At 38.4% G+C, this 22,124-nt stretch overlaps 1 protein-coding gene across 1 annotated transcript in view; it reads left to right on the top strand.

The window, feature by feature from the left end:
- Positions 1 to 1,302: 1,302 nt before the first annotated feature.
- The window catches only part of slc9a1a (solute carrier family 9 member A1a), a 41,877-nt gene continuing 21,055 nt past the window's right edge, over positions 1,303 to 22,124 (top strand). Inside the window, exons 1-3 of the mRNA XM_028469976.1 lie at positions 1,303 to 2,375; positions 17,277 to 17,740; positions 21,663 to 21,913. Coding sequence (XP_028325777.1) covers positions 2,102 to 2,375; positions 17,277 to 17,740; positions 21,663 to 21,913 — 989 coding nt within the window. The 5' untranslated portion in view covers positions 1,303 to 2,101. The remainder of the gene's footprint in view (positions 2,376 to 17,276; positions 17,741 to 21,662; positions 21,914 to 22,124) is intronic.

Genomic DNA, 22,124 nt, shown 5'->3' with positions numbered 1-22,124 from the left:
ACTGTGACTGAACACGTGTTGATAAGTGTGTTATCAGCACTGACCGTCAGCAATTACTGGTGCACCACTTGATCTCCACGGGACACCAGACGTTACCTAATCTGATTCTGTATAGCAGGTTGTGCTTTGGAAAATAATTGATTGCTACATTTTAGAGACAAACGGCAACACACTGAATATGTGAGGAGCAAACTATATTTAGACAAACACTCCTTTAAAAAAACAACAAAAAACAACAACGATTTTGAATAGATTTTGAATAAACTGATTTATTTTTCATGTATTCTGTATTTTTTTTCCCCCTCAGATTTTAATGCAATGACATCAGTGTCTGTTAGTTCCATTGGAAGTTGTAGCTCCAACTATGAAGAAACATCACTGCCTTGAAAAACCAGCATTGTCACTTGATCAATCATTCAGTTCATCACAATAAGGAGCTTCACACTCATATTGTGAGTACGGTATATTTTAAAGCCACTCCCAGGAACTCTGACTCTTACTCTCACTTTCTCTATATATCCCAAAACGCTCATGTGAAGCGTCATTGTGTATAGTGTTATGCTGTATACTATATTATAAGGTTATTAATTTATTCCATCAAATATTTGTATAACTCTGATTTTATTTATTTTGGCTTTTTGGCTTTTTTAGACAATAAATGCATCAAGATTCACCATACATAACGCATATATCACACTGAAAGTTAAAAAAAAAACAAAAAACAATAGAACAAACGAAGCAATTTGAAATGTAAGAAAACCAGTTTAAAATTGGGGGCTTCATGTGGCCCATGTGAAAACTACGAGCAATTTAGAGACGATTGTGGTAGGAAGCCAGAGTACCGGGAGGGCACCCAAGGGGAGAACATGCAAACTCCACACAGAAAGGACCCAAGTGTCTACCTTTGGGCTTGAACCCAGGAACTGTTGAGTTTGATTTACACAATAATTCATGTTTTTTCTGAGGGCTGAATTGGATACTCTAAAGCAGAATCAACTGATTGGGCTCATTATAATGCTTCTGCAGAGCTTGATGACAACACATTGGTTTCAACGAGGTGTGTTGGAGCAGGGAGACATCTAAAAGTGTCAGGAATCCGGCCCCCGAGGACTGGAGTCCGCCCCCCTGCTCTAAAGGGCCGGATTTGGCCCCCGGACCGGGGGTTTGATTGACACGTGATCTGTACTGTGGACAGGTGAGTGCCACATCCCAAACCTCCATTCCTATAGGTGTCACTGTAGTTACCATCTCCCCCTCCCTCTACTTTCATCCTCCTCCCATCCACGAAGGGTGTATGTGTGTGTGTGTGTGTGTGTGTGTGTGTTTGAAGGTTGACTGAGCCCATAACATCACTGCAGAGCACAGGACACCCTCCTTTAGGGGAGACACGCCGGGACAAGCCTCCACACAGCGGGGCACAGCTCACTCCCAGTCCCCCCTCAGCACTCATCCACTCTCCCACACCCAGGTGTCGTCCCTCGGGGGTGGACTACTGCAGAGATGCAGCATTTTTGGACAAATTAATATATTTATTTTTTTAAAAAAGGGAGGGAAAAGTTGAATCATTCATTGTAGGGAGCAGCACGCGATGAATGTGGTGTCCGTGCAGCTCCTCTTCAAGGTCAGTAGCAGAGCTTCGCCGCCGCCTCACTGAAGACTTTCTGGGCTCCAGCCGAGGATGGAGCGGAGCGGATGCCTCTGTCCCTGACCAGTCGCCTCCAGCATCAGCGATTGTATCTACTCCCACCGACGGTGGTCTCTGACACGGACTAAGTTGTGAGACGCAGCTCCGGCAGGTTGGAACTCTTTCACCTCATCATTGACGTTTCCTGCTTCGCTCCGCGGACGGTTGGACGGCCTGTGTCGGTCGGCCGCTCACCTGGAACACACCACCACCACCACCACCACCACCACCTCCACTGGACAAGATGCTGGGCTCAGACCAGCCGTTAAACGCCGACAAAACTATGCTGACTGCTGCGTGTGAATAGTTAGTGTATTTAACACAACGCGTCAGTTTACAACACAACTTCCTTGAACTTATTCTGCTTCGTGAACGACTTTTTTTTATTTTTTATTTATTCAACTCTTCTCTCCCGACATGTTGTCTCGGTCGAGGCCGGGTAAGGGTGTCCTGGAGCAGGCACTGCTCCTGCTGGTGGTCGTGGTGCTGCTCCAGGGCTCCGTGCTCCCCCTCGGAGCTGTTAGCTCTCCGGATATCAGCCACCAGGACAGGAAAGACGAGCACGCAGTGGCCATTCACTCGCACAACATCACCAAAAAGCCGTTCCCTGTGCTCAGCGTGGACTACCAGAACATTCAGACCCCCTTTGAGATCGCATTATGGGTGCTGCTGGCCTCGCTGATGAAATTAGGTGAGTGACATAGTCTGTGTTCTGTTAGCTGCTTATGTTCAGGAAGTGCTTTGAGCTGCACAGGCTGGAATGTAATGTGGAATTTACTGAAAGCACCACAACAAATAAACAAAAATGACCAAATATATTTATTTATTTTCCACTGAATGGGTGTCCCAGCTTGGTCCTGGAGGACCCCTGTCCTGCATAACTTATGATGATAAATATCTCCTCCTACCTCTTCCAACTCCTGGATATCTATTAGTGTTCAACTTGTACTCGACACCATTCTATGCAAGACTTGGACAAGTCAGTTAATTAACCCTAGAACAATATCACTAAAATTAGTAACACCATCACTAACCCAATCTAATATACAGTAATTACCATCAAAATTGAAAAAATATAACAACATTTAACAATATATGACATTAGAGTTGTGTTCTTTTATTTTCAACTATGCCATGCCAAACAAAATGAAAAGAAAACTACTGAAAAATTAGGAATGTGCCAACAAAAAAAATTTTGGAAAAAAAATATGAAACTGGAAACTTGGTCTTTAATCAACCTATTTCTGCGGCATTTGGGGCTTCCCTGATGAAGGCATATTCTCCTAGTTACATGAACCGCTGCAGGAGAGTAGAGTAAAAAAAAGAAATTAAAAAAAATGGCATTTTCTCGATCACCTAACTGACATATTTTCATCACCATATGAATTTCCTTGGAAATCACCACTTAGTGATATTTATTTACAATTACTGGACTAAGTGAAGATAGCATGGACATTTCACGACCACTTTAACTTATTTTATTCCTTAGATGCGATGCAGTGATGTCAGTACATGCAGTGTAGTAATAACGGGTAACTACCACTATTGCCAGGTGAAAATCACCTGAACACGTGTCTGTATAAAAAAAAAAAGTGGTCATTTTGGATTAGGACGACATCCACACCTTCTAAAACATCAGAGAAGATGCTGAAGCTTCCCCAGAACCAAAGATACTCTAACAAACAGAGCTTGAAAATAATGTAATGTGAAAATTCCCCACAGATAGTGTTCTAGGGTTAAAAAGCGATGCAAACACATGGTTTTTACTAGAGCTGGGTAACGATTCCAATTTCGCAAAAGGATTCAATTCACAAGGCCCGCTTTAATTTGAGATTCAATTTGATTTGGTTTAGGATATTTCAGTTGGTGCCAATTTTAATTCAATTTAGAAGAGAAGAAGAAAGTAGCTCTAACTTTGTGCAGTATTAAAACATTTTGTGTTTAAATCAAGAATTGGTCTGTATTACACACCACAGAAGAGAGGTGTTAAATATTTACGGTCCTATTAAATCCATTATATTTTTTTCTCTCAAATTCTGTTTTCCACAATCATTTTTTTTTAAACTCTGTTTCTAAAAAAAAATATTTCATCATATTTTTTCAGAAAATATTAGTTTTCAACTCCTGTGAGGAAACATAATAAATGATAATAATAAAATAATCACAATTCAACAAAAATGTATGTTAATTTTTTTATTTTTAATACACTGTATTTGAACTTTGATCTTCTATGGCCTGTGGAACATGCTGTTGTAAAATGTGTTTGAAATAAACTTTCATTCATCCATTAATTCAAAAGACCAATACTTTTGGGGGTCGAGACAAAACCAAGACTTTAAAAACCCATTTTTTTAAAATCCATGACAAGGTTGAAAGAACATTCTCTCCTTAGTTTTAATCTTTTAAATCCATTTGGCGGACAAAATTGAGGCGTCTGCAACTGTTTTAAAGCACAACATGCAAAAATCTTGACAAATTTGTTCAACTAAATTCTTGCAAATAAAAAATTTAAAAATATAATCGTATTTACTAACAGCCACCGGTAAATCCAGAAATATTGTATATTTCTGTAAATGAGATGTTTATTTGTCAGATGAATGACATTTACAGTGAGTGTTGAGATGTATTTCTGACTAGAAATAAGAGTTTTTGCAGGTGTTAGTTTGACACATAAGGCAACAATTACTGAGCTAACGCTAAATGTTTTAATTCAAATTAAAACATGAATTAATCAGAAACAGCTCCAAGTTCTTCTCCTTAATCTCACATTCATGAAGCTGAAGAATAGCAGATCAGTGCTGGTCTCGACTTGTCTTGACGGTAAATCTAGAGTCTGAGACAACACTAAGACCTTCAAAATGTGACCAGCCTTGGGTCCTAAAACACTAATATTCATCATAATTTAGAAACACTGTTTTATTGAGACATTAGGTTTGCAGGTTAAGGAGGTTAATATTTCTGTCCAATCATCACCATGTGATTTAGCTCATTGTATTTTGGATAATAATTGATGTTAGATGTGCTGACCTAACAAGTTGAGCCAGGGAATCTGGATTCAGCCTGACAGAGGCTCCTGTGGAATGATTCTCTGCTGATTATTACTCATCAGGTCCGTCAGTCATGTGGGGAGGATCACAGGGTCACTATGGTGACAAATCGCATCAATGCACTGTTCTGGGTGTTGTAAAATAACTGATTTAGCAAGTTTGGTTTCAACCAAACAGGATGTTCTCCTTAGCTTGGTGTGTGGCAAGGCTTTGCATTAGCATGATATAGGACAGGCATTGTTGAACTCATTTTAGTTCAGGGACCAAATACAGAGCAGTTTGATCTAGGGATGCACAATTAATCAAATTTTAATTGTGATCACGATTTTGGTTGCCACGATTAAATTAACCTGATCGTCGGCAATATTTACATTTAAAATATAGGCTCTATAATAGTGTACAGTAGTCCCTCGGGGGTTACGTTTTAAAAATAACCCGCAATAGGCGAAATCCGCAAAGTAGCTTCATTTTTTTTACAATTGTACGTGTTTTAAGTGTGCTTTTAATGCTGTTGTGCAAAGTAGCAAAAGAAGTAGTGAAAGCAGTGGCTTCCAAATCAAAAGAGTTATAAAACATATATATATATATATATATATATATATAGGCGATATTGTAATTTTCTGTATCGCCAAAATAGAAAACTCGATATATTGCCCAGCCCTTATTTAGAGTATTTTCTATAATTTAGGATTAAAAATGGCCGACATCATGCGAAAATTGCGAGCACTTGCAAATATTGTTGAGTTTTTTTGAATTTGTGTATTTAGAAGGGCTGAGATATCTACGACTGATTTATTTAATAACCTACACAACAATATGTTTTCTCAGTAATTTTTACTTTCTAAAGGGGCCGGATTGGGCCCCTGGGCCTCGTGTTTGACACCTGATAGTGTTTCATAAGCAAAGAAAAAGGTGTTTGATTATGTAATTTGAGATAGTTTTGTTTCTCTAAGTTTCTGAACAATGAGGCATTTTGTAATATTTGGGATCAACTTTCCCAGTAGGAGACGCTTTGTTTTCTTTTTTCATTTTGTAGCTACAGTATTCCCTTCTTTTTGTTTAAAGGCTCTTTGTGTAGAATGCAGCTTTAAGTTCCTCTCTCTCTTTTCATTCACTCTCCTTAAGTGATGATATCATTTGATTGCGTATTCATATGCAATCAAATCCAATTTGCTGGATGGAGATTTTCAGGTTTAATGTTTAGTTCTGTATCCGGGGTGAAAAAACTCAAATTCATTTTCTTGTGTGGGCTTCAAAAGCTGTAATTGGCTCAGGAAATGTATAATAGAGCTTGCGTTTGACTAAAGTGGTTCAGAAAGTATCAATTAGATATGAAACGGGAACATACATGATTTATCGACAAGACGTAATTTCACATTTTGAGACTGCAGCTGCACCTTCAATACAGACAAACCAGAGGTGATTTGTGTGACTTCTATGATAGTTATTGTATTAATCTCATCAAACATTGATCAGGTGCTGCTGACCTCTCAGCTTAACCTTGGCCGGGTTACGTTTTGAATACAACCTTTACATTACACACACACAGCAGCTCTGGGCCACGGGTTTTCTCATCACAATCCTGTCTGTCCTGTAAACTTAAGCCTTTGTTTAATTTCTGTCAGTCCTGTCAGTGTCCTCGTCCATTCACCATTCACTACTGGCTAGTTTGAAAAGACATGTTGAATGTTACCTGAGCATGACCCTCTAAAAGCAACACGGCTACACGTGAAGTGTCTGTCAATATGGGATTTGTACAATTACTGAAGCTATATTCTATAGAGCAGACATAGGCAACTGGCGGCCCTCGGTCTAATTTTATGTGGCCCCCAAAGTAAATGTGCAAAATGACAGAAAAATACACGAAACAAGAGCAAGAATACGTTAAAAAAAATACAAGAAATTACAATATTGCAGGAAAATACAGTAAAAGACAAGTTAAAAACAGAAAATACTCCAAAAAAAACACAAAGCTATTACAAAAATGAACAGTAATACACAAAATTACTTGAAACAATATACAAAATGACAGAAAACGACAACAAAAGTACACAAAAAGACAAGAAAAACACAAAATAATTACTCTGCAAACCCACAGTACTAACAAACAAGCAAAATGACAACAGAAATACACAAATTACTCCAACAAAATGGCAGCACAAATACACAATGTGACTCCAAAAACATATCTTTTACAGGAAAAATACACGAAAGGACAACAAAAAATCACAAAATGCTTCACAACGAGCAAGACAACAACAAACATACAGAGTATGACAGAAAAACACACAAAATTACCATAAAAAGTCTTTGTTCTTTCCTCTGTTAATGCTCAGGTTGGTCATTATTATAGAAGTCTGCTATAGAGGGAGGGGCAACGTCTATCACAGCATGGGCCACAAAAATGTGATTGTTTGATTGAATGTTTGATATTGTTTTGTGTGTTTTTATAAACACTTTGTTGTGTTTGTTGAAATTTTGCTCTTGTGTATTTTTCTGTCATTTTGTTGCCATTTTGCATGTCTTTTGAGTAATTTTGTTAGTGTTTAGTGTGTTTTCGCAATTATTTAGTGCATTTTATGAGTAATTTTGTGTAATTTGGGAATGTTTTTGTGGGTGTTTGTGAACATTTGGTGACATTTTGCTGTTTTGTGTGTTTTAGGAATTGTTTTGTGTACAGTAGTCCCTCGTTTATCGCGGGGTTTACGTTCTAAAAATATCCCGCAATCGGCGAAATCCACAAAGTCGTCAGCTTTTTTTTTTTTACAATTATTATACAGGTTTTAAAACCCCTCACCACACACTTTATACACTTTTCTCAGACAGGAATGAACATTTCTCTCTTGTTTAAACACTCTCAAACTTCAAACCTTCGTAGATTTTAAAACATAAACCTGTTTTCAAACATACAGCACTTCAGAGTCACACTGCTAGCGATCAGACATTGATGCCGAACGCATTCAGAGTCTTTGTTGACGATGACGTCAGGACGTGGTACTAGCAGGTAAAAGTTGTCTCTGTAGCACTGAGCTAGGATAGCATTAGCTGCTAATCCCACTGGCTTTTTTCACTGGTGGTTTATGTTTATGAGAGGAGAAAAAGGAGCGCAGCTCCTCGCTTCAGCAGGCAGTGAAACTCACCGAGTTGGATATGTCACTGGTGGGTGAACGCAGCATTAGCCAATCAGGATGCAGAATACAATGCGCGTTCATACACTGTAAAAATAAATCTGCGAAAGGTCAACTGCGATATAGTGAGGGACTACTGTATTATGTTTTGGTTCACGGTTCTTCCAACTACTTGACGTACACTTTTTTGGGTGATTTACTCTAAGGGCCGCACAGAATTAGGCCGTGGGCTGCATGTGGCCCCCTGAACCGCCAGTTGTCTATGACTGTTCTATCATCTATTCATTGCCCAAATCAACTGTGTTTTCTGTCGCGTCCCAGAAAGGTCAGTTTTATAATGTTTGTAACTTCTAGTTGCTCTGAAATCATTAGATTTATGTTATGCAGACTACATTAAACATGTATTTACCTATTACCATTTGAGTTGCTTGATTAGACTTTATTGTTTCCGATCCAGCTGTAAATCCACTAGTTTAATATGTAACCTGCTCTGAGTGGACCCGCTACACCTTGATTAACAACATTTCAGGAATGCTGAGGTTGTTTGCTGAGTAAATGGTTTGCTAAGAGAACTGGCCGTACTCTTATCTCTCAACAGTTTATGATAACTCTAAGTCATGCTGAAATGGTCTGTCTTTATGAGCGTCACTGGTGAATAGATATGAATGAATATATTGGATCTTTCACTAAATGTATGTTTTACACCTCAGTTCTTCACTTTTTATTGTTGCTCCCCCTCAATGGCGTTAGGTTACTGAATAAATCGTGTACTGTTTTTGTCAAAGCACTCACGTCATTTCCAAAATAAATCGCATGTTAAATAAAGGGAGACAATCCTGAGTGAATTTATTGAGTCACGAAGAGAAGTGGACCTAATGCCTCGCCTTTGGCCAAGCCTGTATCATTGTCACAAACCATTATTCTTTTATCTTTATTACTCTGTTTAGGTTCAGGGACAGTCCCTTTTTTCCCCTCCACTAACTCCCCACCTATAGTAAAGAATGTGTGTGTGTGTAACATTTCTTAAGATTACTAGTCTGCACACATCCCAATCGATAAAGCATGATGATCATTGATTTATTTGCAGGTCATCATCACAGTCGTTGCACCTAGTAAGGATGATAGAAGCAAGTACAGGTACTCTAGTTGCTTAGAGGCGAGAGTACTTCAGTAGTTATTGAAATCAAGTGGTCGTTTTTAAGATCTGAGGATTATATAGGACAGTAATGCTGACCTTTATCACCGCCAGGGCTACAAAATGTCATTGTATCTGATCTGAGGGCCACATTATCAACATTCATGTCAGAATTACCGAGTATTAATACAGGAAAGAACAAAGGGTTTTGTCTTGACTAGGGATGTCCCGATACTACTTTTATTGCAGTCTTGCATATCGGCCGATACCGATATTGATCCGATATGATTGATATCAGCGCAAATCATACATACATTTATTACTTATTTTGTAGTGTGGAATGTTAGAAAATTCTTGATTAAGTGATGTTACTCAAACAGAGAACAATAGTCAGCAGCAGTCGGTTACTTTGTTGGAGTGTGAACCACAGTCACCTATGGATAGAAGTGTTGGAGCGGTACATTTTATCGGAGAGCTTATATCGTTGATTTTAGATCCAGGCCGATAAAATCCGATATTCGTTTTCTGGCTGTTATCGGACCGATATCCGATATCAATATTGGATCCGGACACCTCTAGTCTTGACTTTTTGGGTGGTTTTCTATATTTTTACTTACCTGTCTTTTTTTAAAATTGTTATTTTGTGTGTTTTTGGTGGTGTTTTGTGTATTTTTTATTTCACATATTTTTAAAAAAAATATTTGTCATTCTTTCATGTATTTTCAGTTTTTTTGTATAATTATTTTTTCCTGTCATTTTTTGTATAGTCTTATTGTTGTTTTTCACTTTTAGTTGTTTTGTATATTTTTGTTGTGGTTTGTGTGTTTCTGACTTCTGTGTCTCTTTGTTGGGTTTTTCTCCGAGCTGCAGCTCGCACCTCTCTGCCTCTGGTCGCCTTTTAAGTCAGATAGTGTTTTTCTCCCTGAGTTGTGATTGAGCAACGGTCTTAACGCATTTAGACCTAACACTGGTGTTTTGTGTTATTTTGTTGATGTTTAACTGTTCATTTTGTGTGTTTTTGTTGCCATTTTGTGTGCTTTTCTGTCATTTTACATGTTTTTTGCAGTCTTTTTGTGTATTTTTGCTGCCATTTGGTGTATTTTTTTTGTCATTTTGTTTTGTTTGTTTTGGAGGTCACACAAAATGAAACTGAGGGCCGCATGTGGCCCTCATGTCGCCAGTTTCCTCATTTCTGATTTAAGATCTCACCTGTAATAGTTTTGCTCATGGTTCTATCAATCACTGCTGAAAACATTAAAATAGGAGAACAGTAATTCTCAAGTACAGTCGTAGATCTGCGTATTTACTCTGCATTGGTCGGCTGTAAATGAGCCCAGTTGGTATTTCCTGAGAACATACTGGTATTTACTGGGCACGTGGGCTTTCTTATTAACAGACGGTATTTGATACTATCACTGAATGGTACTTGAGTCGAGTGCAGAGTCATAACTGACTCAGCTGAATCACTGCCAGGTCTCAGTGTTGTGCAGTTATGAGTAACACAAGCAATCATGTTGAGATACACCTGCACAAGATCCATAATAAAACATTGAAACTTCCTTATTTTTTTTTTTTTAAAGCTATGTAAGATTATTTTCAGCAGGGGTAAGGAATCAAACAATTTGCTTCTGATGTCGTACAGGTAGTCACTTGGCAACAGGACACGGTTCCCGGTGTAGGGAATGCTAATGTGGTACCAAACTGCGCACTAACACTGGGTACACATCACGCTGCTGCCCTTTGCTGGCTTCCAATAACCTTGCTGTATAAAAGGCTCCCAGGGGCTATCAGAGCAAGGACACATCCGTTAGATTGACAAAGATCCACATCGAGTCTTTTCGACTTGCATCCACTGCATTGCGGTTGTGTGTCACAAGTTGTTTTAGGAAATCCACTTCCCTTCTTTTCACTATCTTATCTTCTGCGTTTTAACTTTTCACATGGTTAGTGCTGAAGGCCGTGATTGAAGTCATGCAAGAATGGCTTAAAGGGATCCTTTTATAAACGTGGCCTAAATCCTTTGAAATGTACTTATTAGAAGAACTATGCTTAACTAAAAGCATTATTTTTCACCATATTTGTTTTATTAACTTTTAAAAATAGGACTACTTTACCATTTTAGAGCCTGTGTTTGGTGGCTCTAAATATACTGAAAAGTTAAAAATGTAAACCTTTTGTTCAAAAAATTAAAATAAAATTCTGCGGTTTCATAGCACTTTAAGAGCACTCAGATAACTTTGTTGTAATTTTATTTTCCCTGCTTCATATTACACAATGAAGCAGGGAAGAAGAGCTCTCCTAAGGGACTTGCTTTACTTCAGCCATCAGAGCATCAGCCTGGCACTGTTTAAGGGCCCTTAGGTGAGCTCTTCTTCTCTGCTTACTTATTTGTTTTTGTTCTCTTTCGATAAACAAAGAGGTTTATATCGACATCTTTAACTTTTCCTGATTATTTAGAGCAACCAAGAGCAGCACACATTGACATTTTGACAAAAAAAGCTGCTAAATGACCTAAAAAGCAGGCTGAATGTTTCACTCCAATAGGAAACAATGGGATTTTTACAGGTAAATGGGGCTTGGGACGTCATCAATCACGTAATTTCAAGACGGTAGCACACAGGTTCTAAAACAGTAAAGTAGTCTCATTTTTAAAAGTTAATAAAAACAAATATGGTGCCAAATAATGCATGTTGTTAGGCATAGATTCTTCTAATAAGTACATTTCAAAGATTTTAAGCCACATTTGTAAAAACAGAGGAGGATCCCTTTAAGAATGTGTTGCAATGAATGAGAGATACACTTCAATGACTGTTTTTTGTCTGTTGCATTTCTGCTTCAGTAGCATTTAAAGCCCTCTTGTCTGTCGTGATTGCCCATGGATGTAATGGTTTCTTATTAACTTCATTACAAAATCATTTATATAGTGTTAATTAAATGTCTCTTCTGATCCACTGTGCGATAAGTAAATTCAATATCCTTCCTGCTCCTCCTCTCCTCATTCAGTCACTCACGAGTCTGTTGTCACTGCATTTTTCAATCGTCCGTGGCTTGTTCTTAGCAGCTGTGGTGTGAAATCATCATACTTTGAACAGCAATCTGCCGTTGATAAGGTGTTTAAAAAATTTTGCACCATTGGCATAAATTTCATCAAAGACTACAAATAGATTACATGTTTCTAAGCAGTAACCGGAGGCGAGTTTGGATGTGTCAACCACCTGTTGACATAGGCCAATTACCATGGAACTGTTTCTGTTGACATCTTTTAGCATATAAACAGTCACAATAAGTCGGCTATGCATTGGCTTTTGAAATGATGCAACTCGTGGTGCTTACTGCTTTCACACTAAAGAATCATAGAGCGGTTAAAACGCTCTAGGATTTGTTTGCTTGTATAGTCCGCCTCATTTTAGTGTTAACATGTGTTAACACGTGAACAAAGTCTTGACTGGATGAAACAGGAACATTTTAGAGGGATTGTTTTGGTCGGTCTTGGTCCAATCGAAGTCTAGAGCGCTTCAGCTGTGCCGTGAACACAAACAAACAGAAGTGTTGGAGATGACATAGAGCAGGGGTGTCGAACTAATTTAGTTCAAGGGCCATAAACGACGTAGTTTGACCTGAAGTCGGCCATACCAGAAAAAGCACAAATTCAAACAAAGTCCTGTCTGTTATGCAATTGTTAAATTATTCCTTGACTGCAACTTAATTTGCGAGAATTCTCTGTGACAATTCGCGAGAATTTCACAGGTTTTTAAGAAATAATTTAGATTTAATATTAAAGTAAATGATGTAGTTCTGCAACCCCCAATGTTGTCTATCTACAATTTATATGAAAATTTACAAAAAGCACTGTTTTTGCTGTAATTTTGACTTTGGTCCTACAGGAAGATTTTGTTCAGACTAGATGCTCTGACGAGCCGGACTTAGCCCTTGAGCCTTGAGTTTGACATATGTTACATAGAGCGTATGGCATTGTGGCCAGGAAGGAGAACTGGCAACGGCGCAAAACGAAACATTTAAACCACCAAAATCACGGCAAATTGTTGCTGCTCCATTGTTGAATGTCGCAAAAGAACAAACGGGGAAAGCAGATTTTTTTGCGCACTCTTGAGCGCTCGCTTTGACCCATTGTTGAGAGCCTCTTAAGAGAGAGAAGTCTCTACTTTCGTACCGTCAAATACAGTAGCTCATGCACCAGAGGTTATTTTGTAGCACTTTTCTTAGCATGATGTATTTTCTCTTGGGATGTAACGATTCACTCATCTCACGATACAATTCGATTCACTTTACGATTCTCACGATTTATTATACAAAATGAGACTGTAAATTATTCTTTTTTTTCTTCAAAAATAAAAATACTATACTATTTTCTTTTATCTTTCATTGTCAAAATAATCCCTTGATAAACTATGCAAAACAATGCAATTTAATGAAAAATAAATCCTGAATGAAATAAATAAATAGTCCAAATGAAGAAGAAGCCTTTGATGGTTCCTTTGAAGTTTCACTTGACTTCCATGTAATAATTCCAGCGAGATTCGTTTTGTCTTTTTTGAATATCAGCAGAACTTCTCTGACGAAGTCTGGCAGTTGACAGTCAAAACATGTCAGGAGAAAAACATTTCCTAAAAAATCTTGTCTGAATAAACAAAACCTCAACTTACAGTAACATACTATTCAAAAAGAAGACAAAATGGAAATATGTGAAAAAGTGTTATTCCAATGCTAAAATATTTCATTGACTCCAGCTTGATAATATAGTTTCAATAAGCTACTGCTACAGGGTTGAATTCATCCACCATATCAACTGTTTAGCCTGCACGCCAGCGTGTGGCCTTAAGCAGATCATGTTACCAAGTAGATGTTTTGTTTCCTGATGCACGTTACCTCGAAAATCAAAAGTAAACTGCCGCAGCTGTTAACTGTAAATATAGCTGGTTCAGCCATTTCTATGTTATGGGATGCCTGTTGCTCTTTTAAGTCCTTATCCTCATTTATTGACAGTCATCTTGCCACATGTTGGCTTTTTTTCAACCTTCTGTCATTTTTGTCAGTCCACATTGGTTCTCAACATGTATTCAACAATTATTTAAAGGCTCTGCAAAGAGCTGTTCATGCTTTTGTACTCGATGTAGCCTCAAGCAATTGTAAACAATGGTATATTGGAGGGGCATATCCTCCAATAAATAAATTTGAAATTTGTACGTCGATGGTGGATGGTTTGCTTAACCCATCATCTTCACCACATTCTTAGCATTAGCTTCGTCCTTCATTGTGTTTCTACTCATCTGACACTCTGAGTCATGCTAAGGCCTTCTTTTCGTTTAGATTTGTCTATTCGCTAAGGATTCATTTGTTAGCCAGAACCCAAATAAACGTTCCCTTTCTCAGATTTAAGAATATCTTCCAATGTTGGAGAAGTAATGGCTTCAGTCATCACCTGGCAGAGTTTTACCTTGAGAGGCAATGTCAGAATGAGAGCAGAAGCCAGAATTTGTAGCCTATGTGGCCACAGGCCAAAGTCGTGTAGTATTTCACAGATGATTGCCCTGCTAGTGTTACCTTCACGTTTGGTCCTGGCTTTTATTTTCTCTCTCGGACTTCTTTCTGTTTTTGAGTGAAGGTACACAGTACACTCCTTTATTCATTTACACTATGTGAATGGCTTGTTTTGTTGTTTACACTCAAGAACACGTGTAATGAAATGGATTATTGGAAAACACAAGCAGGTGGAGAAAGTAACACTTTTGGGCAATGTTTAACAGCTTGGGTCAATGAATCTGCAATCAATCTCTCGCTTGATCCAGCCACCACAATTGTCTAGAACTCAAATATCTGTAAACTGTATTGTGCATTGTTGTGCTGAGCAAAAACTGGTTCTTTAAAGACCGTGTAAAGCAAATTCTCACGTTTTCTTCTCAACACATTAAATAGGTCATAAATGTGTTCCTTAAAACATGTACAAAGCCATTCAACTATTTATAATTTAATTGCGGAGCTCGGCTTCAAAAACTGCGTTTCCAATTTTTGTGTTTAGGATTTAATGGGTGGGTCAGAAATCATGGCTGTAACAGAGCCCTCCTTAGCATAAACCCGACCCTGCTGCTGAAGCAATTCGGCCCCTAGCCGAAAACAAACCACATATTCGGACTCGGGGGAATACAACGCGTCCGCTGGTGTGACATTTTCCATAAAATGAGCACTTTTTTGCACCACGATTGTGTGTTTCGCCTCTAGTGAGTGCAGTTCTTACTCTACCCGGGAGAGATACTCATATTCGCACTCAGGCGGAGCAGACCTTACTGCTGACACCTCGTTCGGCCCGATCCGAGCACTACTGGAAGCACTGTCAACGCTGGAGCAGCTTTCACATTGTTCTCACCCATAGACACAGTAAGAAGGCTGTGCCCTTCCTGCGCATTGGCGTGGTTCCAGCGCCTCTAACTGACACGCCCCCCGCGTTTCAGAGCAGAGAGAGGTACTTGTTTTTACTTGATTTTGAGACCTCATTTTATATACTTTTCTTCATTTTTCAAATTTGGCTCAGTGTTCAATGACACATTTTTCTGTGGTGTGATAAACTCATGACGGACTTTAAGGTTGCTAATGTGGCACCAGATATAAGACTCACCTAGAAGTGGAGCTCATTCCTCAATGGTTCAGTGCTGTAATGGCAGCAAAAAGGACATACAGCTCTCTGCCTAATTTCCTGTAGCCCCTAAGGTGAATGCACAAAATAACAGAAAAGTAAAGAAAAGTTCAACAAAAATACACAAAATTACAGAAAAATACAAACGGGGCAACATATGTACACATTAGTGACTCCAAAACCCCTATTTCTATTCATATATAGCCTCTGTTAATGTATTGTTTAGTTTATTTCCTTCATTGCACTATTTTTCGGGTGTCTTTTGGTATTCTGTGTGTTGCCTTCTGTTGTCTTTTTTTCTTGCACTTTATCTGAGCTATAATGACAGTACATTTCTCCACTGCGGGATCAATAAAGCTACTCTCTTCTACTCTATAAAAGATCGTTGAAAATATACACAAGAATAATTCCAGAAACACACCAAATCACAGCAAAAACCTTTTGTTCTTTCCTGTGGTAATATTCCGAATAATCATTATTCTAAATGCTGATATAATGTTGATAATGTTTTTGTGGCCTCTGTTGTTGTAGTTGTCTATATTTGTTCTGCAGTAAAGGTACAATTGAATGACTTTTGCTTGGATTTGAAACTACGGAACACTTAACAGAAAATTAAATGAATGTATCGGACAGTGATTTTTACTCTTACAGAGTGCTTGAAGGAACCTCATGTTGTGAAGCCTGCGGCATGCTCACACAGCACTCACTGTGTAGGGGTGTGACACAATAGCTGCTCCTGTTGGTTTAGTGCATTTCTGCTTCAGTGCCATTTTCACAAATGTGTTAAGCCTATTTAATGATCCTGTGTTTACACCTGGTGTGGGGGATTTACCTGCCGAGCGCTGCAGGTGTGTTCAAGGAAGCCAGGAGGCATGTTTACTAGGGATGGGTGATAAAGGCTAAAAAAATTATCCCGATAATTTCTGGTATTTATCACGATAACGATACACATCACGATAAATAAAAATTGTAAATGAATAAATAAAAAAAATCCCGACTTAAAGTGTAAACAGGTTCCTTACAAACAGAAATACATTTGAATGCATCAACACTAGATACATTAAAAAAGGTTACAGTAGCTGCTGACTCAAAGAGCTGATATCGGATCAATATCGACCGATGCACAAGGCTGCAATATTGGTATCATATCGGAAATGAAAAAGTTGTATCGGGACATCCCTAACAAAAACATAAAAAAAAAATACAATAAATGATTCATACAACTAACAAAACACAACCACTTAAACACACAAAATGACTACAAAAATAACATCATATACAAAAAGATTTCAAAGACACACAAAATGACAGAAAAATACACATAAAACAAAGAAATAAGAAAAACAAAAATGTGCTCAAATCTATTTAAAAACACACAAAATGTCTAAAAACTTTAAAAAAAAAAAAAAAAAAAAAGAACACCAACGGAAACCACACAAAAGGACTACAAAGACAAACACCTATTTAATTTCTGTATTTTTGCTTTGATTGGTCATTCCTCTAAATGCTGACATTGATAATGTGGCCCATCCCTGACCGAGGGCTTTCCCCATCATTACTTTTTGAAAACTAAAACTAAAAATAGTTTCCTTCGTTTCATTGCTTCTTGTCCTGTTTCCTTATATTTTCCCAGGATTCCATCTGATTCCTCGCCTGTCCAGCATCGTGCCAGAGAGTTGTCTGTTGATCGTGGTGGGGCTGCTGGTAGGAGGATTCATCAGACTAGCTGGAGAGCAGGTCCCACCAGTTCTGGACTCTCGGTTGTTCTTCCTCTGCCTGCTGCCCCCCATCATCCTGGATGCTGGCTACTTCCTGCCCATTCGCCCCTTCATGGAGAACGTGGGGACAATCCTGATGTTTGCCGTGGTGGGGACGCTGTGGAACGCCTTCTTTATCGGGGGCTTGCTGTACGCGGTCTGTCAGATTCAGCCATCGGAGCTCAACCAGCTGGAGCTTCTGCATTGCTTGCTGTTCGGCTCCATCATCTCGGCGGTGGATCCGGTCGCAGTGCTGGCTGTTTTTGAGGAGATCCACATCAACGAGCTGCTGCACATTCTGGTGTTTGGGGAATCACTGCTCAACGATGCTGTAACAGTGGTAAGTGTCGAACAGTGGAAATGATTAGCTTTATTATGGAGGGAAGGTTTGTACCCATTGTACCGTCACCGTGGGGAAAATAACTTTTTTTTTTATTTTTTTTTATGGGGAAATGTTTCCTCCCTCCTCCTGTCTTGGCTGCATTAAACTCATCTTAAACCACCACAAACACCCTCTAAAACAACACAAATCATCAATGACTCCTAAATACAGAGCCATCAGGGCCGTTTAACTTTGCTGCGCCTTTAAAGCTCCACCCGTGCGCAGCGGTGCTTCGTGAAAACTTTAGCTTTAATCATCTTCCCCTGCTCAGTGTTCCAACTGTTGTGTCTGGCTAACTAAGAATAACTAGGTCCGTGTTGTCCTTTAGTTCTTTTTATTCCAGCCTTTTGTCCGTGTCTATAGGTACACATTCACAGTCAGCAAGCTACCTCAAGTACAACCGTTTCAGTGGGAACTTCCGGTTTACAAAATAAAAGTCTGTTGGAGCAACGTTATTAGAATGTTACATTCTAGCAATGTATTATCAGAGCTACAGAAGATAGGATCATTTAAATCAGGTTGATCAAAACTTAATCAATAAACCTGCTCAGATTCAGTAAATCATTGATCCCCGAGAGGATAGTAATAATTCCAGCAAGTTCATTTTGTCTTTTTAAAAAAAATAATGTTAAGGTTTTCATTTATTCAGACATTTACTTTTATCTCCTGACATGTTTCGACTGTCACCTGCAAGTGTTCTTCAGAGGCATCTGCTGATCGCTTTGGTGTGTTCTTGACTCCGGCGTAATACTTTCAATTTAAAATTATTTTTTTTTCAGACAAATAAATAAATAAATGACACCTTAACATATAACTGACAAAATAAACTTGCTTGAATTATAACAAAGCAATCGACTGGTACATTTATTGCACAATTTTCACGAGTTAAACAGCATTTGTCTCATTTGCTGATGACAAAAGCCACACAGGCTCATTTATTAACAAACAGCTGCACAATATTGTGGCTTTTTCTCCTATAAGGGAGAGCATTTGTGAGTGAGTTCTGTAGTGTGGCTTGTCTAGCAATCCATCTAACTGTGCTTAAAGTATTTAAATACAAAATAACCTATATAAAAAAAAAAAATATATATATATATATATATATATATATATATATATCTCAGCCCTAATACAAACTCTGCTATATGATCAAACAAGACTTTTTATACCAAAAGGAAAAAAAATTTTTTTTTTTTTTTTTGTGATGTTAAGCGTGTGTAGCCACAGTTTCCTGTTTTTGGTAAAAAGGGTTACAGTGTATTTTACAATCTGGAATAGTCTTCTGCTTTCTCTGATTGTGTGATTGATTGTAATGTGTGGCCATTCTATGACCTTTGGCTTTATTAAGACACTTTGGCTTTGAAAGTTGCCCCTCACTGGTTATTTACACTTTTTTCAAACTGTTCTTTGAAATCTCTAGAGATGATTTTCACAAGTCAATCCAGCAAACACAGGTCGATCACTCCGACACAAAGAGCATAGCTCAGCTTTTCCCACAAGTGTTCAATGGCTTTTTTTCCGTCCTGTCTGGGGTTTCACTTGCGACAAAAGCTGAACAATAGGATGCCGTCCCACAGGAGTGTGTGGCCAGGCTGGCGACCCAATGAGGATGAGGTGCTCAGTGACGTGCCGTGACCACTAGGGTTCCGTAGGCACGTTGCAAATCAAGACCACCAATGACAATTTCATATGTTTCTGCTGGCAAATGTTAATCAAACAAAATCAACATCGTAAAACACCATTAAAGAAACATAAGCAATTATTCAATATAGCCTCCATACTCTCCAAACAAGATATATCTCATGACACGGCAGCGCATTCGTTGTTTGTGTTGGAAACACAGAAACACTGAGAAAATGACAACAACAACGACGACAACTCAGAACAGCCTCAGTGAGGCGCATCCTCAAAGCCAATCCTTCTTTTTGTACCAGTCACTGGAAAGTACCAACAATGTTCTGACCTTACCTTTGCTGAAGGTCTGGTAGCTCAGGTATTGGTCTCCCATCTTTTAAAAGCTGTTGTTTCTCCCTCAAAAGAAAGTTTCTTTATCGTCTCTAGCACTGTCATCCTGCCTGTAGTGTTATCCCGCCCACTAGCTAGAGAACGTAGCAGCTGCAGCAGCCACGCTGGATCAATTCACTAATGCACTGTGAACTTTTGTATAGCATTTAGCATCGCACGGTTATGAGAGCTGCCTTTTTACGGAAATGGTTTTTATCTTGGGCAACTGACTGTGCATGCGCAAACACAAAAAAACACGCTATGGGGCCAAAGGCAGAGCAGCAATGTGCTTTTGGAAGAGGGCGTGGCCTCCTCCTGCCTTACAGCGGAGTGAGACGGTAATTTTTGAATAATTGATGCTGATAATTTTGTAGTGATGCACTGAAACTCCGGCCACCGAAAATGGCTCAAAAGTGCATTTTCGGTTTTCGGCCTTGATTTTCTCATTTTTTGTTTTTGGATTCAGTCAATAATTTTCATTTTGGTGCATTCTGATAATTTATTTTCCCAACTGTATTGAACTGCCTTGTTAAGGGCCAACCTTCAATTTTAAAAACTCCATGTTTTTTTCCCTTGTTACCTCTCATGTAAAGTTTAAATGTAATGCTTTTTAATTGTATTATTTTGCATGGATGCTAATATTTATGTCTTGACATGGTAGTTATTTGAAATTAGTTAAACTTTCTGGTTAATTACAATAAATAATTCCCATTTAAAGGTTTATATTTTTGAATATTCACAAAATAACATGAAAATTTACTAAAACTTTCCCGCCTCTTTGCAATCTTAATTACATCAAAGAAATGACAACGAAACCAAAATGTTCTTGCTGTTTTGTATCTACATTTCTCAGCTGTATTATCTATCTCGTTACTAACCGCTTTTTCACACCAACACATTTCACTGTGTACAGTTACACACACACATTTGATTGACAACGTTTTAATGCCCTGAAATGAACTGGCACACCCTATTGAAGCACCATATCCAAACCATATCAAATGTCCAGCTACAAGTCTAAATCCTATTCATGTTTATAGTAGTCAGAGTTTCCATTGGCATGTTTTCATGTCACTAAAAGATCAAGGTTTCATTTATTAGACTATCAATTGTCAGTCTTCTTCAGGGGCCTCTGCTGATTGCTTAGTTTGGTCCCTGTCTTCCACGTAATAATTCCAGGACACTCACTTTGTCTTCTTTTTAAATAATTTGTTAAGACTTCATTTATTCAGACAACTATTCTTCCGCTAATTTACTTAGATTTCCTGACATTTTTTGACTGTCACCTGCCAGTCTCCTTCAGAGGCATCTGCTGATCACTTTGATGTTACCTTGACTTCCACGTAATAATTCCAGCAAGTTCTCCTTGAAGAACGTAATAATTCCAGCAAGTTCTTTTTGTATAACTGGCTGGAATTATAACACGGAAGTCATGGAAACATCAAAGCGATCAGCAGACGCCTTTGAAGAAGACTGGCAGTTGACAGTCGAAAAATGTCAGGATATGAAAGAACATTTCTTGACAAACAATTGTCTGAATAAATGAAACTGTAACATTTTTATGCAAAAAGAAGACAAAAAGGACTTGCTAAGATTACTACGTAGAAGTGAAGGAAATATCAAAAAGACTGGCAGCTGACAGTCGAAACAACATCAAAGAAAATTTCCTGAAAAAGAGTATTCTGAATAAATGAAACCTTAACATATTCAAAAAGAAGATGAAAAGAACTTGCTGGAATTATTCACTGAAAGAATGTCATTGGTTTTCATTTAATTAAGTTCTTTGGTGTATTTGTGGCATACCATCACAGTTACATTAATATATTATCATATTGTTGATCTAGTTTTCTTTGTTCTCTATTTTGCTCTGTTCTAGGTTCTGTACCACCTGTTTGAGGAGTTTTCCGGCGCCGGCGAAGTGACGGTGTTGGACGGGTTCTTGGGAATCATCTCCTTTCTTGTCGTGGCCTTGGGTGGCGTCCTCGTGGGGGCCATCTATGGCATCCTGGCTGCTTTCACGTCCCGCTTCACGTCTCACACACGTGTCATTGAGCCACTTTTTGTCTTTTTGTACAGCTACATGGCCTACCTGTCGTCAGAAATGTTCCACCTGTCTGGCATCATGGCGTAAGTGTTTAAAGATTTAGTTATTGACATTAATAAAAGCAAAACTCCCTAGTTATCTTTGATCATCAGTGCTACAGTTAAAACTGTCTGTTGTTGTGGACGAGACCACCGATGATTATTGGTTAATTATGACTTAATAGCTTCTAATACTGTACAATATTCTGGCCCATGGTGGTGAATTATCTGATGCATCCTCGTGTCATTTTATTTT

The sequence above is a fragment of the Gouania willdenowi genome, chromosome 16 (assembly GCF_900634775.1).
Source record: "Gouania willdenowi chromosome 16, fGouWil2.1, whole genome shotgun sequence".
NCBI lineage: Eukaryota > Metazoa > Chordata > Actinopteri > Blenniiformes > Gobiesocidae > Gouania > Gouania willdenowi.
The sequence above is the reverse complement of the archived record's forward strand: the minus strand, read 5'-3'. Positions and strand labels throughout refer to the sequence as shown.